The sequence below is a fragment of the Giraffa tippelskirchi genome, chromosome 2 (genome assembly GCF_054371585.1).
Source record: "Giraffa tippelskirchi isolate mGirTip1 chromosome 2, T2T-mGirTip1v1.2.pri, whole genome shotgun sequence".
In the NCBI taxonomy this organism is placed as follows: domain Eukaryota; kingdom Metazoa; phylum Chordata; class Mammalia; order Artiodactyla; family Giraffidae; genus Giraffa; species Giraffa tippelskirchi.
Window position 1 is genome coordinate 168,848,105 of NC_137276.1, and position 13,303 is coordinate 168,861,407.

The 13,303-nt window shown below is 37.1% G+C and overlaps 1 protein-coding gene across 12 annotated transcripts in view; it reads left to right on the forward strand.

Moving 5' to 3' along the window:
- The window catches only part of POLQ (DNA polymerase theta), a 107,672-nt gene that overhangs the window by 71,881 nt on the left and 22,488 nt on the right, over positions 1 to 13,303 (forward strand). For 5 of the 12 annotated variants that reach the window (XR_014077336.1, XM_081571853.1, XM_081571851.1 and 2 more), the window contains 5 exons: positions 595 to 732; positions 2,063 to 2,237; positions 6,659 to 6,785; positions 7,719 to 7,840; positions 10,346 to 10,530. Coding sequence is in view for 5 of the 12 variants with exons in the window: in XM_081571853.1 (XP_081427979.1) it covers positions 595 to 732; positions 2,063 to 2,237; positions 6,659 to 6,785; positions 7,719 to 7,840; positions 10,346 to 10,530 (747 nt within the window). In the remaining 7 variants the exon portion in view is untranslated. Of the gene's footprint in view, positions 1 to 594; positions 733 to 2,062; positions 2,238 to 6,658; positions 6,786 to 7,718; positions 7,841 to 9,454; positions 10,531 to 13,303 lie in introns of those variants that run through there. The other 7 variants (XR_014077333.1, XR_014077334.1, XR_014077332.1 and 4 more) reach the window with 5 other exon arrangements.

Genomic DNA, 13,303 nt, shown 5'->3' on the forward strand with positions numbered 1-13,303 from the left:
GCCTTCTTTCTTTAGTGGGTGCTTACTGACCACTTTCTAGCTTTTGTTATTGCTACATTGGACCTTCTCCTGGCTTTTTGTTCAGGGATTCTCAGGATGTAGCTTTGTGGTGGTGGAATTAGATGGCTTTTTGGATCCCTTCCTACTTTATTGTTCTCTGATTTTTGTGATCACGCAATAGCCACAAAGGCTCCCATGCTTATCCTCTATGGGGCTTAAATGATCAAGCAGCCATATTGGTTACCATATCAAGAAGTATTTGGGTGAGCTTACAATCCTCAGAGCAACTGAAGTCTCATTGCCAATAGTTTATTTGTTAGTTGTTCAGCACAAAATATACATTCTTATGTTCTTGACTGTTAAGAGCCTGGTGTTAGAATTAACCTGATACTGACTAAATTAGGGTATGGACAGTCTACCTAAGGTTTTTATTGCCATTGCTTATTAAATGTGTTAATTCCAAATTGTCCAAAAAAATTCTTTCAACTCATGTTGAATTATATAGACTCTTTTCTTGAATACTTTAAAAAATGTTTTCTGAATGATAATACTTGTGATTTGATTCTTGGCTAAAGAGGCATAAATTTCTTGCAGGTTTTATTTTTGGAACTAAAGTTGCCACCAAATGGAGAGGGAAAAAACCAAGGCATCAAGAAAACTTTGGGTTCTACCAGAAGAGGGAATGACAATGGACGGAAGCTAAGGCTGGGAAAACAATTCAGCACTAGTAAGGTGCTCTTTGGGGCAGTCACAGGGCAGAATCTGAACTACTGTTAGCATTTGGTGTCTTGAAAGAATGCTGATATGATCAAAATCCAACATAGTCCACCATTTGAATTATCTAGACAGAAACAAATTGATTTCTGGTTCAGCTGCCCACAAACACTGTGGAGACATTCCAGAATGGAAAATCTGGATCATAATCTGACTTAACAGTATGTCCTTCCTATCATTAAAGGAGTATATAAAAATTTGTAAATTCAGACCTATATAGACATTATTTAATTACTGATATGCACTACTCTTGGACTGACATGCCCTACTCTCTGACTGCAGAATATAGTTTCTGTAGTTAAATGAACATGAACAAAGCTATGGAAGAATTTAAAAAATAAATAAAAAGTTAATATAAATTTTGTTTTTTTAATTCTAGGGCAAAATAGTAAGTTTTCCATGAATTTATTTTGAGAATCTAATCTGTTAATTTCAAAGTAAAATTGAATCACTACTCACGGAAACTGTATGCACGGGACAAAAGAGAGAAAAGGCTTAATTTTACATTTTTACTGAATGAATTATCAATGGAAAATAAGGATTGAAAGTACAGCCATATGGAGAGACCAGTCCAAGTTGCCATCCTATATAGATTCCTCCCCCGACCTTGCATATCTCATGGGGTCTTAGTTCCCTAGAAACCAGGGATCGAACCTGTGACCCCTGCATTGGAAGTGTGGAGTCTTAACTACTGGACTGCTAGGGAAGTCACAGTCTGTAGAATTTTGACTGTAATATTATTAACTATGACTTGCCTCCCCTGGGGAAGTTTCCACAGCTTCATTCTGTAGCAAAACTTATTTGATTGCATTACTCTTTTATCTCACAAGTTTTTATCCTTAATGGTTCATTGAAATTCTGTAGCATAGAAAATTCAAAGTTTTAAAAGTAGATTTCCTTGATACAAAATCCATGACAGTATTATGGCAAAAGGGAAAAAAAAAAAGCAACTGGGAGACTTATAATCACATGAGCAATAGAGAAGGGAAATGTAAAGAAAAGAGATGAGGTACACTTGGATAGGGGGTGGGAAGCAGCTACTTTGCTAAGATCTAAATTGATATTACTCAACATTAACATATTTACATTTAATAATCTATAGTTGTTGTGGATTTATAATTACAGTGATTTCTAAAAAAAATAGTAATTTTATAATAGTAAAGTTGAGTTAGATACAGGAGTTACCAAAGTTAATTTTGAGACTGTAATTTTTGTTTAAAAGAGATTCTAGTTTGCTATGGAATTTGGGCAAGAGTCTGATCTTACTTTATTATAATTTTTTTGGCAGGATGTTTTAAATAAATTAAGGGCATTACATCCTTTACCAGGCTTGATCTTAGAGTGGAGAAGAATCACTAATGCTATTACCAAAGTGGTCTTTCCCCTGCAGCGGGAAAAACGTCTGAATCCTTTTCTTGGAATGGAAAGAATCTATCCTATATCACAATCACACACTGCTACAGGTAATGATAAATCTCAAATGTGAATAATACCTAGGTTTGTGAAAAATATTCATATGTAATATTTGCTTATGATGACCCAAGGAATTTAAGTATTCATCATTGGATTCGGTGAAGTTTTATAAACATATATGAAAGACATGTGAGTGCTAAGTCGCTTTAGTCACGTCCGACTCTTTGTGATTCTGTGGCCTGCGGCCTGCCACTCCTCTCTCCATTGGATTTTCCAGGCAGGAATGCTGGAGTGGGTTGCCATTTTCTCCTCCACGGGCTCTTTCCAACCCAGGGTTTGAACCGATGTCTTAACGTCTCCTGCATTGGCAGGTGGATTCTTTACCACTTGTGCCACCTGGGAAGCCTAGTACTGCATCCAAAGCATGAATGGATATTACCTGGATAAAGAGATGAAATTTAGTCTAAAGATATAGTTCCATCTTTCAAGTACTCTATAGAATAACTTGGATGTCTGAGATTGGATGAGAGTATACCTAGGAATTAAATCTTTATTTGAATTAATGATCTTATGTGACTTTAGTCCCAGCCCTCTCCTGAATCACCTAAGAGTCTCTCCAGGTTGAATCTAAGTAGGGCTGTGTGGCATCTGTATAATAAGGCATGTCTTATTTTACTCAAATCAAGAGAAGAAAGTGGTAGAGTCCGTTGTGTGTCTCTCTTGGGATAAGTATGCATGTAATCTCATGAAGCAAAAAAGCATTCTTTTTCTAGGTAGTGTACAACTCTACATATTTGCCAAAATGCAATGTGCAGTAGAAGAAAGGGCAGCATTACCTCCTTTGTAGAGGAGGCATTTTCATTTGGTGGTATGGAATGTGGGCTTTGATACCACATTTTCACAAGGTTTGAATCTTGGTGCTTTGAATCTTTAGACAGGGTACTTAACCTCTCAGTGACTAAGTTTCCTCATGTATGAAACAAAATAATGAGAGTCCTACCTCACTGGGTGATCCTGAGGATTAAATAGGCCACTATATGTAAAGTGTTTAGAATAGTGCAGGGTACATTATCAGTTGTTGCTGTTATTGAGACTGAGGGCACCATCAGGAGCTGCTTTTCTCTCTGCTTGCTTAGTCTCTGTTCTAAACAATTTCTCTTTCCCGTCTTCCCTATTTAGCTAACTTCTTGGTGCTTCTGCCTGTTTCTCGCCCTGTTTTAAATTTCATTTTGAAACATATGCTAATGCTGTAAACTTACGAAAAATAAATCCTTGTTGGTGAAGAAACAAAGTCAACCTAGAGTTTTCAAAGCAAATTTATTTGTTGCTTATAAAGCAGAAAGTCATCAATTCCTTGTTGTTTTTCTAATTGGTTTTCATTGTACTATTCCTGCACTTAAAGAATATTTTAGAGATAGAAGCTTATGTTAGTACAGTAAAGTCTACCATTATAGAATTCATCTCTGTGAAACTGTTCATGTTTTGTAGTTTATTTTTGCCATTTTATTTGTCCACCACTGCTACCTCATTAATTCAAACACTAGACCTGAATATTAAATATTATCATAGAAAAGAAGGCAGTGTACTTAAAAAGAATATTAAGTATTATCATAGAAAAGAAGGCAGAAAGAGACTTGGATTCTTTCCTGTGCTACTTGTTAGCTTTGTAAAATTGAATAGGCCATTTAATGCTAGTAAGTATGTTAATATCTACCATTAATTGAGCACTAATTTTTGCTAAAATTAAATAACAAGGTCATAATATTAAGAGTTTATTCAGTAAAACTGTATCTGAGATACTTAAAATGTCTGATTCATCAAAAGAAGATGGAATCAAAGAGGACACAAATAGACGGAGAAATATACCATGTTCATGGATCGGAAGAATCAATATAGTGAAAATGAGTATACTACCCAAAGCAATCTATAGATTCAACGCAATCCCTATCAAGCTTCCAACGGTATTCTTCAGAGAACTAGAAGAAATAATTTCACAATTTGTATGGAAATACAAAAAAATTCCAATAGCCAAAGCAATCTTGAGAAAGAAGAATGGAACTGGAGGAATCAACCTGCCTGACTTCAGGCTCTACTACAAAGCCACAGTCATCAAGACAGTATGGTGCTGGCACAAGGACAGAAATATGGATCAATGGAACAAAATAGAAAGCCCAGAGATAAATCTGCGCACCTATGGACACCTTATCTTTGACAAAGGAGGCAAGAATATACAATGGAGAAAAGACAATCTCTTTAACAAGTGGTGCTGGGAAAACTGGTCAACCACTTGTAAAAGAATGAAACTAGAACACTTTCTAACATCATACACAAAAATAAACTCAAAATGGATTAAAGATCTAAACGTAATACCAGAAACTATAAAACTCCTAGAGGAAAACATAGGCAAAAAAAACACTCTCTGACATAAACCACAGCAGGATCCTCTATGACCCACCTCCCAGAATATTGGAAATAAAAGCAAAAATAAACAAATGGGACCTAATTAAAATTAAAAGCTTTTGCACAACAAAGGAAACTATAAGCAAGGTAAAAAGACAGCCTTTGGAATGGGAGAAAATAATAGCAAACGAAGCAATGGACAAACAATTAATCTCAAAAATATACAAGCAACTCCTGCAGCTGAATTCCAGAAAAATAAACGACCCAATCAAAAAGTGGGCCAAAGAACTAAACAGACACTTCTCCAAAGAAGACATACAGATGGCTAACAAACACATGAAAAGATGCTCAACATCACTCATTATCAGAGAATGCAAATCAAAACCACAATGAGGTACCATTTCACGCCCATCAGAATGGCTGCTATCCAAAAGACTACAAGCAATAAATGCTGGAGAGGGTGTGGAGAAAAGGGAACCCTCTTACACTGTTGGTGGGAATGCAAACTAGTACAGCCACTATGAAGAACAGTGTGGAGATTCCTCAAAAAACTGGAAATAGAACTGCCATATGACCCAGCAATGCCACTGCTGGGCATACACACTGAGGAAACCAGAATTGAAAGAGACACGTGTACGCCAATGTTCATTGCAGCACTGTTTATAATAGCCAGGACATGGAAGCAGCCTAGATGTCCATCAGCAGACGAATGGATAAGGAAGCTGTGGTACATATACACAATGGAATATTACTCAGCCATTAAAAAGAATACATTCGAATCAGTTCTAATGAGGTGGATGAAACTGGAGCCTATTATTATACAGAGTGAAGTAAGCCAGAAAGAAAAACACCAATACAGTATACTAACGCATATATATGGTATTTAGTCAATCAGTAAAGATAACCCTGTACGTGAGACATCAAAAGAGACACAGATAAATAGAACAGTATTATGGACTCTATGGGAGACGGCGAGGGTGGGAGGATATGGGAGAATGGCTTGGAAGCATGTAAATTATCATATGTGAAATGAATCGCCTGTCCAGGTTCAACACATGATACAGGATGCTTGGGGCTGGTGCACCGGGATGACCCGGAGGGAGGGGATGGGGAGGGAGGTGGAAGGGGGGTTCTGGAAGGGGAACACATGTACACCCATGGTGGATTCATGTCAATGTATGGCAAAACAAATACAATATTGTAAAGTTAAAAAATAGAAAATAAACTAATTAAAAAAAGATGGAATTATATACAGAAGCTGGTAGAGAGCCTGTTACAATGAAGAGTATCATAAAACAGAATTTTTATCTCACTATATGTGTATTATAAAAACTGTGGTAACAATTACCCAAACTTTTTGAACAACACTTGTGTTTTTGGAAAATTCATCCAATAAGTAGATAAATACAATGTAAAATATTTAGGGGAAAATAAAGCCAGAAGCATTAAATCAAATTGGTTTGTGTTTCCTAGAAAATTTATTGGCCACCTGATTCTGGTTTCTAGCCATGTCAATGCTATCTGCCATTGATTCTCGTGATAAGTGAGGAGGAGGAGGAAAACTGGCCAGCTGGTATCTAGAAAGTAATGCTGTACTCACCATCCTTCACTGCTACTCCATCTCCTGCATTAGTTAACTCCTGTGGTCCCAGTTGTCCCTGTTCAGGACTCAATTGCTCTTCTGCTTCAGATCTTTCTGTGTCTTGTGCATTCCTGGCTTTTAAAGTCTTCGACAGTCATTTCTCCTAAGATCCATTAGATTTGTCTTTTACTCATTAGTGTAACTGCTAGTGTTTTATAGTGCTAACTTCTGGTACTTGTTTTAGTGTGGAAATAGTATGATTTATCATATTACTTCTTATCATGGGATTGTTTCTGTAGAAGTTAATATAAAACACTGTATTATAGCTGATTCATATATTCACTTACATCGAGATTGTTCTTTAGTTTAAAAATAATAGAGCATGCATTTTAGGATAATTCAGAAATAGTACTTGTGTTAAAATAAATGTCAGATTTCCCCTCCCCCCTTACCCCTCTAATCTTATGTCTTCATTCTGCTTTATTTTAGGACGAATAACCTTTATAGAGCCAAATATTCAGAATGTACCAAGAGATTTTGAGATAAAAATGCCAACTGTAGTAGAGGAAAGCCCACCTTCCCAAGCTCTAGGCAAAGGCCTGTTTCCTATGGGCAGGTAGACTCTTATTTGTCTTCATTTGTGTTAATATACTTTTGGGAATATGAATGGCTCAAATGTCTTTATTTGTTTTAATATACTTTGGGGAATATGAATGGCTCAAAAACAGCCTATTGGGTAAAATAATTAGTTTAAATTTCTGTTAGTTTAATTTTCTCTTCCTGGCATACACATTTCTATTTCAAGCACTACCCATTTCAAATCCTGAGTCTGTCTATAAAGAAACTGCTGTTGCTGCTGCTAAGTCGCTTCAGTCGTGCGTGACTCTGTGCGACCCCATAGACAGCAGCCCGTCAGGCTCTGCTGTCCCTGGGATTCTCCAGGCAAGAACACTGGAGTGGGTTGCCATTTCCTTCTCCAATGCATGAAAGTGAAAAGTGAAAGTGAAGTCGCTCAGTCATGTCCGACTCTTCGCGGCCCCATGGACTACAGCCTACCAGGCTCCTGTGTCCATGGGAGTTTCCAGGCAAGAGAACTGGAGTGGGGTGCCATTGCCTTCTCCGAAAAAGAAACTAGTTGGCAGTAAAAAGCTGAAATCCTGGGTCCCTAATTAAATCAACCAGCACTGTATGCTTCTTTGTTAGATATTAAAGGGACAAGTTTATCAATGTCTGAAATATCTCCCTTCCTGACATCTCCATATGCTCACAAAAGGAAGAAAAAGCACAGATCATTTATATTAGATATGGTCAATTTATTGAGTTGAGTGAAGCAGTTTGTGGGAAAGTTTATTACAGAAATACCTTACGTCTTGTTCAATTGAATGTTTGTTCAACAAGGTCTAGTATCTTTATTAAGCTTTAAAGTGGGTTTCAAATAAGGCTTTTAAATTTCTTAGATGGAAATATTGACTTACTGAAAAGCTCAGACCCTTTTCATATGTTTGAGACTACCTCATGTCCTACTGATGGATGTTTTTTGCACCAACAGAGGAGGAGAAAAGAAGGGCTGTGGCATGAACACCAGGCGCCAGGCAAAGATGGAAGAGAGAGCCTCAGACAGAGGAATGCCCTTCTCCGTTAGCATGCGACATGCCTTTGTGCCTTTCACAGGTAAGGTTACTGATGATGGTTTTGAGCTTCTTATTGCTATGGGAATGGTTTTCAAAGTACTGATAAAGCGAATTATGAATAAGACTCAGAAGAATGCATTGTTTCCTCCTTCTTTCCTCTCTTTGGTGGAGCCTATTTTTCCCTTTTGTATTGCCAGATTTGTAACAGTCACTCATAATTGTCTTCATGATATGCTCTGTGGGAAACTTCTAGGGCGTTTGCTCGGCATCCTGCTGAAATCATGTTATCCTCAGTCTTCGTCAACCTTTTTGTAGAATCCAGTGAATTTTGTTAGTCCTCATCCTCTTCGACTTCTCTACAGCATTTGTCATTCTGTCAACCCTCTGTTTCCTCAGTTTTTCTCCTCCCTTGACTTCTAAAGGCACTTTTTTTTTTTTTGGTCTTTTTGTAACTTGTTTTGCTCTTTTGTTTCTTCTGCAGTTCTCCCCACTGCTGCTTCCTATTGCATGGGGTAGCCCTCAAGGCTGTCTTACTTCTGTCTGACCTCTCCTCAGCACTCATTATCAAAACCTTTTTAAGTCATGATCTAACTCCCAAAGCATCAGCCCTATTAGTACACATATTTGCTCTTTTATCTTTTGCCATCTGGCAGGTCTGGGTGAGTGCAGTTAGCCAGCTGAATTTATTTAGTTCTGTCAGAAGTTTATATTCTAAGGATAAAATCATGTCTATGATAGTGTTATTGCCATTTGACAGTTTTCAGTTTTGCTTTTTAAGTATGAATTACCAGCATTTTACCATTGTCACTGTGTTAAAGTATTCAGTTCTATGGTATTAAGTACATTCATGTTGTGGTGCAACCATTACCACCATTCATCTCCAGAACTTTTCATTTTCCCCAACTGAAACTCTGTACGCATTAAATATAACTTTGCCCCCTAACTCCCACAGCCCATGGCAACCACCATTCTATCTAGAATTTGACCATTCTCTATACTTCATATAAATGAAATCATGTAATATTTGTACTTTTGTGCTAGGCTTATTTCACTTAGCATGTCTTCAAGGTTTATTCATGTTATAGCATTTGTGTCAGAATTTTCTTTTTTAAGGCTGAATAATATTTTGTGGTATGTATTTATCCTTACTTAAGTAATCAGATTGTGTTTAACACAACAGTATTTTATACTGCTTTTGTTTAAAATTTAAAAATTAAGGTAATTTAAATATATATGGATTTAACCTGAAAATCTCTGCCAATTGAATACAGTGTTTAGTTAACTATCTAGAGTAAGTATTGATGTATGGTTGGATTTAAGTCTATTGTCTTGTCATTTGTATTTTGTTCTATCTGTTCTTTATCCTTTTTTAAAAACTGTAAATGACTTTTTATTGTTTTATTTCTATCTTTTAAATTCTGTATCTTAGATACTTTGGCATTTACAATATGCATCACATCACAGACTAGCTTCAAATAATTTTATACCACTTCATCCATAATTTACATTATGGATGTTTTTTCCATTTCCCTTTTCTTGTAATAGGTTTAGCTCCTATGACTATTATAAATTTGCTGTGTAGTTATTTGGAGTGGGGGGACACAGTTACCATTTACTTCCCAGTAACAATATATGAATGTTTCTTTCTCCACAGCCTTGCCACAGAATGTGCTGTCCAACCTCTGGATTTTTGCAATATAAGTAGAAAAAAATTGTTTCTTATTATAGATTTAATTTGCATTTCTTTTATTGTCAATGAAGTTAAGCATTCTTTAATATGTTTAAGGTTCTTTTGTTTTTATTTCTGTGAACTGCTCGTTTATATTTTGTTCTTGATTGCACCTCTTTTTTGTAATACAGCAATGAGTCCTTTGTGGTATCAGTTGCAAATATTTTTCTAATTTTTCTTTAACCTGGCTTTTATTTATTTTGTTTTTTGCCATGGATAAATTTCTAGTCCATAAATAAATTATTTGAATCCCCTTAATAACGCTTCTGAACATAGAGACCACCTGACTTGTTTTTTGTTGACTTTATTTTTAAAGCGAAGTACACATTTCTTTCCTACTCCCTTAAGATGTGCACACATTAGGAACCAGTTTCTTTATTCACTCATTCATTCATTCAATTACCATCCGTTTGTTCCGACTTGTTAGGTACCTGGAACTGTGTATTTCTGTAGAATGCAAAGGAAGATTAAGTATCCTGTCCCTCGTGGCTAAGTGTTATGTGGGAGAGTCATGAAAGAACATCTCTGACATTTATATTATGTCAGTGTAATCGGAACACTGAGGAAAGCACTACCACAGTGGTTGAGGGGCAGAGGTCAAAGGTGGCTTTATATATATTACATACCTTTGAAAGCTAAGCAGAAAAAATTTTTACATGTTACAGAACTGAACCGAGTCAAATTAAGAGCAAGATTTTAGCTTTTGGATGCATGATCTCAAGGTTCTGTGTTGGAACTGAATTTCTGTCATCCTGCTCAATACTATAAAACTTGGTTTTGTCTTTGTGCCAACTTTTCTAAAATCGTTTGTTTCAGGTGGTTTAATATTAGCTGCTGATTACTCTCAACTTGAGCTGAGGATCTTGGCTCATTTATCCCATGATCATCGTCTCATTCAAGTGCTAAACACTGGAGCTGATGTTTTCAGGAGTATTGCAGCTGAATGGAAGATGATTGAGCCAGAGTCTGTTGGGGACAATCTGAGGCAACAAGCAAAGCAGGTAATCTTTAGTGAACATACTTAACATAAATGGAGAGAATTTTACTGATGCAAAAATTTTTTTAAACTGCCTTAATCATTTGCATTTGAGAAGTGATTTCTCCCTGTTTGGATTTTTCATGACATTCATCTGAGCCTGTCTCATGATATTCATATATTCCTTTGTAGAGTCAATGTAAAGAATCCAATAGACTTAGTCTGAAGCTACTTAGTATTGGGAAAGCCATATGCATTAGTGATATTATGGTGGTGGTGATGGTAGATATTGTGTGTGTGTGTATATGTTTCAAATCTCTAGCCTGTAAGTATACATATATTTGTCTTTCTGTATTTACACACTTTGAGCCATGGTGCTTTTTATAGAAAGGTGCTCTCTGAATGTTTTTTGAAAAATATATATTGCTGAACTGTGGATTACAGTCAATAACTATTAGCTTTTAGTATTTTGAGACCATTGGTGGTTGGCTGATCTGCTTGTGAAATTTCTTACTGCCCTTGGACCTTCTAACCCATATTAGTTCCTGTTCCTGTTTGACTGTCGGGGACAGGGAAATGAAAGGCCACATTCACACCATTTCCTAGCCTGAATTAACACTGATACTTCCTTACCATGTGACCTGTGGGACCTCTGATGCCCTTTTCAAGAGAGCAGAATTGTTGGCTGGGGTAAAGGCACACCACTTTCACCTCTAAGATCCTGCTTTACTAGTTTGACATTTACTCTTCTCATTATCACAGCTGTGATTCTTGACTGGCTCATTAGGTATGAAACACTTCTCACCACTGCCTGTTTAACACCAACACTTGTTTATTCCACTGTTTAGAAAGCCAGCTTTGTTCTCTCTAATCTTTTTTGGGGTTCTGCATTTAGCAAGAATCAAACTCTGGGTTAAATAGGTAACATTCCAATATTTAGTGCTCATAATAAATTCATGAAACAGGTATTATAATTATTCCCACTTTATATTGGAGGAAACCAAGGCATTGAAAGCTATTAATAGTATAGAAAAGAGAAGGGGAGGAGTTGAAGTAAAGACCATTATCTTGCAAATATTCCCTGGAATAGCCAGCCTCAAGGAGTTCAGTTCAGTTCAGTTCAGTTCAGTCGCTAAGTCATGTCCGACTCTCTGCGACTCTGTGGACTGCAGCACTCCAGGCTTCCCTATCCATCACCAAGTCCTGGAACTAACTCAAACTCATGTCCATTGAGTAGTGGTGCCATCCAACTATCTCATCCTCTGTCATCCCCTTCTCCTCCCGCCTTCAATCTTTCCCAGCAGCAGGATCTTTTCCAGTGAGTCAGTTCTTCGCATAAGGTGGCCAAAGTGTTGGAGTTTCAGCTTCAGCATCAGTCCTTCCAATGAATATTCAGGACTGATTTCCTTTAGAATGGACTGGTTGGATCTCCTTGCAGTCCAAGGGACCCTCAAGAGTCTTCTCCAACACCACAGGTCGTGAAGATCTTTTTTGTATAGTTCTTCTGTGTATTCTTGCTACCTCTTCTTAATATCTTCTTCTTATGTTAGGTCTATGCCATTTCTGTCCTTCATTGTGCCCATCTTTGCATGAAAAGTTCCCTTGGAATCTCTAATTTCTTGACGAGATCTCTAGTCTTTCCCATTCTGTTGTTTTCCTTTATTTCTTTGCATTGATCACTGAGGAAGACTTTGTTATCTCTCCTTGCTATTCTTTGGAACTCTGCATTCAAATGAGTATATCTTTCCTTTTCTCCTTTGCCTTTCACTTCTCTTCTTTTCATAGCTGTTTGTAAGGCCTTCTCAGACAACCATTTTGCCTTTTTGCATTTCTTGTTCTTGGAGATAGTCCTGATCACTGCCTCCTCTACAATGTCATGAACCTCCGTCCATAGTTCTTCAGCTACTCTGTCTATCAGATCTAATCCCTTGAATCTATTTCTCACTTCTACTGTATAATCATAAGGGATTTGATTTAGGTCATACCTGAATGATCTACTGGTTTTCCCTACTTTCTTCAATTTCAGTCTGAATTTGGCAATAAGGAGTTCATGATCTGAGCCATAGTCAGCTCCCGGTCTTGTTTTTGCTGACTGTATAGACCTTCTCCGTCTTTGGCTCCAAAGAATTAATCAGTCTGATTTCGGTATTGACCATCTGGTGATGTCCATGTGTAGAGTCTTGTCTTGTGTTGTTAGAAGAGGGTGTTTGCTATGACCGATGAGTTCTCTTCACAAACCTCTATTAGCCTTTGCCCTGCTTTATTCTGTACTCCAAGGCCAAATTTGCTTGTTACTCCGGGTATTTCTTGACTTCCTACTTTTACATTCCAGTCCCCTATAATGAAAAGGACATCTTTTTTCGGTGTTAGTTGTAGAAGGTCTTGTAGGTCTTCATAGAACCGTTCAACTTCAGCTTCTTCAGCATTACTGGTCGGGGCATAGACTTGGATTACTGTGATATTGAATGGTTTACCTTAGAAACAAACAGATCATTCTGTCGTTTTTTGAGATTGCTTCCAAGTACTGCATTTCGGACTCTTGTTGACTATGATGGCTACTCCATTTCTTCTAAGGGATTCTTGCCCACAGTAGTAGATATAATGGTCATCTGAGTTAAATTCACTCATTCAAGTCCATTTTAGTTCACTGATTCTTAAAATATCTGTGTTCACTCTTTCCATCTCCCACTTGATCACTTCCAGTTTACCTTGATTCATGGACCTAACATTCCAGGTTCCTGTACAATATTGCTCTTTACATCATCAGATTTTACTTCCATCACCAGTCACATCCACAA